Raw genomic sequence first — 4,913 nt, forward strand, 5'->3', positions numbered from 1 at the left:
TTGAAGCACAATGCCTGATTATTTCTTTGCGCTTAGTCTGTAAGAAAATTGGCACCACAAGCAATTCATTGCGCAAACACTGTATGCCTGGCAAAGGATGAGCTTAACCTGTCAGCTTCTAATGCCTAGTTTGATTTTAAAGTGCAGCAGTAAAGTGAAATACACTCAATGAAAATCTGTCAGGAGGACGCCTGCTTACAGGATGCATGTGGAAGCTGTGATTCTCTCCCCTCTACGCTGTCATTTAGTCATGTACGACTGTTGATAGTGAATGGCTGGAAATGTAGCATCAGCACATAGGCATGTATAGCTTCTCCTTTACTTAATACACAGTGTTATATTCCTTTAACCTTGAACCCTGCTATAATTTCACTTTTAAAGGGCCCGTTCCTCCAAATCCAAAAACAAAACTTTCCCTCAGTGGTATCTAGCCATGATGAAGATGAGTTTTGGGGCACCTGCTGCTGCCCTGTTTCATTGGTGTGATCTACTTTTTTCTAGTACTCAAAACTTAAAAAAGACATTTTAGAAACTCAAAAGCATTACCTTTCCAAATATGATGTTCTTGTGATCTTGTATTCATGACAGACTTTGTTGTCAACAGTTTTCATCAGAAACTTCTCTGCTGAATATAAAAAGTAGCGACAGCTGTCACCAGTGAGGCATGTGAATTATCTGATGATAAACAAGGGCATTGTATCTGGAAAGTGATGATGCTTGTGAGTTTTTTCAAATGTAATTTTTCAGTGCTTCAAGCAACATAAATGAAATTTCATCGCACTTTATTGAATCAGGGTGATGGCAGGAAAAATCCCTCGGCAATCACTGTATGCATGGTCACATACTGCCAGGGGTGAACTGGTTATTTTGTTTTGTGTGATTTGGGTGAACAGACCCTTTAATTGTTGACTTAACATGTGTACTGGAAGCTGTATTAGAAATTCTCACCAAACCTGCATGGCATCTTCTCTCAGGTAACCTTAGCTGCACTGTGAAGCACTGTGTGTAGTTGTGTCTTTCAGAAGTGGGTATGATACATTTACTGTGTGTTTATCAGTATTTATTTGTTTGTTATGAAATAAAAACTTAAATGTACTCTTACAACTGAAGCACTTACAGTTAATGTTTTGTTGTAGTACATTATTAAAAGTGTAATTTAAATAAATCTGGCACATTACTGTGATCACTACATTGTAGGTGTCCAGCAAAAATATTTTATTTAGAATAACAGCTGAAATTGATTTATATCATATTACCAAAAGGACAGATTTTGCATTTAAAATCTGTGCTTGGATTGGAGGTTAAACAGCTAGCAAAGCTGAGTATGCTGGTTACCTACTATGTATGAAATCACACTCTCTTTTATTCTGCACAGTGTGTGAGTGAGCTGTGACTGATCTATCCTCTTTTCTTTGATGCCCTCAGGTGGACAAACTGGAGGAGGCAGACAGCAAAAGGAAAACTGAAGAGGAGGTGACAGAGCCTCAGCCGATAGTGTTTGGTAGGTTCATATGCGGCACGTCACCCCCACAGACAAACGGTTTTGGTTCCTAAATAGGAGAAAATTGCCTCACGCTGTGAAAACAGCAGGATTTAAATGGCGGCATTTATCTGTCTGCGCCAAACTGAAACTTGGATAAAAAAAAAGTCTGCCAGTATTGACATTTAACATCAATCAAATGTGTACGAATTGGATGTAATGAGCAGTTTACTGAAACTTGAAGCACACAGCCAAGTCTGTCTCCTCATTGTAGTCAAACTTAGGAAAATTGGGCACATTCAGTTAATGGAAAACTAATCATGCTGCTGTTGTCTTCTCCAGACCAAATCAGACGGACAAAGAAAATGTGTCATTTACAGTTACAGTCTTGTGTCAATCTTGAGGAACAGACAACATGATTTAAATTTTTGCTTTTCGTTTACATGAATATCCATTTTTACATTTTACAATATTACTAAGAATCAATGTTGCCTTCACATCAAGTTTTCCCATAATGAACAAAGACACCTGATTGTGATATAACCAACAGCAACAGTGTTATCTAGTAAGGGCTTTAATGCTATGGTAATTATCTTCATGAATACAGTACAATATTTACTGTATTCAATATTTAGGACATCTGCAAAAGTCAGGAAACACCTCTGGTGCCCACAAAGAGGTTTGTTTGACATCAGCATTGACAGCATTAAAAGAATAGGCCAACTTCGCCCTGAAAATTCTAAATTGTGCTGTATATCAATTACTCACCCCATGTTACGTTGAGTTTGTGAACAAAGATTTGTTTCTGCCTCATGCCTCTATGGTGAATGAAAAATCCAAAAATGGGGAACATTTTTGATGGGGGCTTGATTTAACAAACGAACAAACTGTATCAAAACAGTACTTCCCAAACACATGCATTTTTGCACAAACATTACAATGTAAATCACTAAATTAAGGCAGAGTTTAATTAACACGTGCTTGCCTGTGGGCACCACCTATATGCGGAAGTGTTTCATTGGTAATGCATGTTTGGGAAGTCCTATAGATCATACGACTGGATAAATGAGACTTGGATCATACTGCACAAGTTGTGTGGGAGTTTGTTAACGGATTTTGACATGGCTTTTTAAGCACCATATAAAGAAACTTTCATTTACGGAGAAGACGAAGATGAAAAAGACATAAGTTTGGTTAAAAAAAAAAGTTGTACAGATGGTTGTTGTGAAGGGTAGTGAACAAACAGAGTGTAGCAATGTGCGCTCACTTGTGAAAAATGTTTAAATTGTATCTATGAGCTTGTAACCCTGTGTGTGTTTGTGTGATCAGGCCAGCAGCTGATGTTACCCCCCTCTCCTGCTCCAGTGGCTCCTCAGCAAGCGTACCCAGGCTACGGCTACCCCACCGCTCCTGCGGGCTTCCCTGCTGCGCCTGCTTATGGCTTCAACATGTAGAGGCCTGATACCCCCCCCTTCCCCCACCCCCACCCCTGCACACACTCACACACCTTGGACCTGAACCACACTGAAGCGTGCTGCTCTGGGTCTCAACTGGCAGGCGGAGATCCCTGAAACTTTCCTGGGCATTCATTCCCAATGAGACTCCACTGAAACTGCAATAGAAACCTGTCATCTCTACTTTCTCAAAACACATTTCAGAAGGACTGGCTCATGCAAGGTTGTTGGACCCTCTCCCACCCCCAACCCCCTCTTTCTCTTTATCATTTGGAAACTGCATCACTGATCTACACAGCATGAAGTCACCTCTCAGCTCCTAGAGGAATTAACATACCGAAGATAACATTAGTGACACCAAACCACTCTGTCCTGTTGCTGTTCCATGTAGACTTTATTAACCATAGAGCAGCTTTTTTTTGTTTTTCCTAGAGATTCAGCACTGATGAGGAAGAAACTTTGTTACTGAGGAGTGGAGGGGGCACACGTGTGTCTCCCCTCTACCTCCTAAAGCACTGCTACGGCCTTATACTTTGAAAAGGTGGAAAAAAAACGGGCTCATTTGTTCATGTTTAATTTCACAACTGTCTCATGCTCTGATTAGACAGACGGTTACTGTGCAATAGTTTTGTTTGTCCTCTCACAACAGGTACAAAGTGTTTGCTGTATACGGACTAAGAACACTTGTTTATGAGGTTACGGTACTGTCTGTGTATGTGTGTCTGTATGTGTGTGTGAGTGAGTGTGTAGCCTCTAAAGCCTTGGAGGGATACGTCACCAAATCAAGAGACACTCAATGAAATTTCCACCTCCTTGCAGCCGCAAACCTGTCACTGGGTCGATCTCATCAGTTGACTTTTTGGACTCCGAACATGTTCAGGATGCTTGTGACAAAAAGACAAAAGAAAAGAAGGTGAAATGATAAAAAAAAAATGCTATATGCTGTAGTCTGTGCATGTGCTGCCAAACTATAATGCTGCAACCAGGAGCACAATTTTCATGTTACACTCAAATATATCAAGTATTACTAATGTGTGTCAAAAACTGAAGTGATGTTCGATGAAACTTTCTCACCCGACTAACAAAAAACAACAACGATGAAGCTCTGTAAGACACAAACAAAGGGGGGGAACATTAGCTCACATCCCGGTGCCAGCTGGTTCAAAAGAATAATCATTATTGTACTGAAAACAGTGTATAATTTAAGATATATTGAAATACCTAACTAATCAAAGAAGTCAAATATTATGGAATACCGTATGTATTGTCTATAGTGTGTTGTTGTAGTCTTAAAAAGCATAATAATTTTTGTAAGAAAAGGACAAAATGCAAAAACAACAGGTTGAATAAAAGGCAAAGTCTTGAGGCAAGGCTGCTCAAAGAGGTGGCAGTTAAGTTGTTTACTTCCAGTGCTGTCCGACAGTCCCCTGTATGATACACCGAGCTCTGGTGTCAACTTTGGATCTGTCAAAGCGGAAAGCCTGAGCTGCACACGAAGCACTCCCTTTATCTGCACAAGTCATGCATACAGAAAGAGGAATAAAGTTTACACACAGTTGTTGTTGCTGCATTTTTCTACTACATTCACACCCAGACAAATATTTACCACCTCTCTGGAGGGTTCAGCCTGTATTGTTTGTGTGTTTAAGGAGGTGGGTGTGGAGTTTTACAGCTGTGAATATGGTTTATTCTAGGTGTATTTTCAGCTACACCCTTATTTCCATTCTCTGCTGGACTGACATTTTGGTATCCAAGCTGCCAAGACCTGATTGATGGTTTCTGTGTCTGTGAGGGTTGCAGCCTTTGTTTGGAGAGGGTGTGGCAGGGCTGTTCGGACCTACTACTGCCTGCTGTTGGAAAACACGCGGAAGGTTTTGGTAGCAGAACATTTACTAACAAGGGAATGCGATTTGATTCCTCTTGGCTGAGCTGTATTCACAGAGGCTGAGCCCCGCCCTCCTGCTGATGTGGAATAAAAA

At 40.5% G+C, this 4,913-nt stretch overlaps 1 protein-coding gene across 3 annotated transcripts in view; it reads left to right on the plus strand.

Moving 5' to 3' along the window:
- cltcl1 (clathrin, heavy chain-like 1) overlaps positions 1-4,492 on the plus strand; it is a 36,424-nt gene extending 31,932 nt beyond the window's left edge. For all 3 annotated transcript variants that reach the window (XM_049578211.1, XM_049578212.1, XM_049578213.1), the window contains 2 exons: positions 1,426-1,501; positions 2,810-4,492. In XM_049578211.1, the coding sequence (XP_049434168.1) occupies positions 1,426-1,501; positions 2,810-2,934 (201 nt within the window). In that variant the 3' untranslated portion in view covers positions 2,935-4,492. The remainder of the gene's footprint in view (positions 1-1,425; positions 1,502-2,809) is intronic.
- The last annotated feature ends 421 nt before the right edge of the window (positions 4,493-4,913 follow it).

Source organism: Epinephelus fuscoguttatus, linkage group LG6 (genome assembly GCF_011397635.1).
Source record: "Epinephelus fuscoguttatus linkage group LG6, E.fuscoguttatus.final_Chr_v1".
NCBI lineage: Eukaryota > Metazoa > Chordata > Actinopteri > Perciformes > Serranidae > Epinephelus > Epinephelus fuscoguttatus.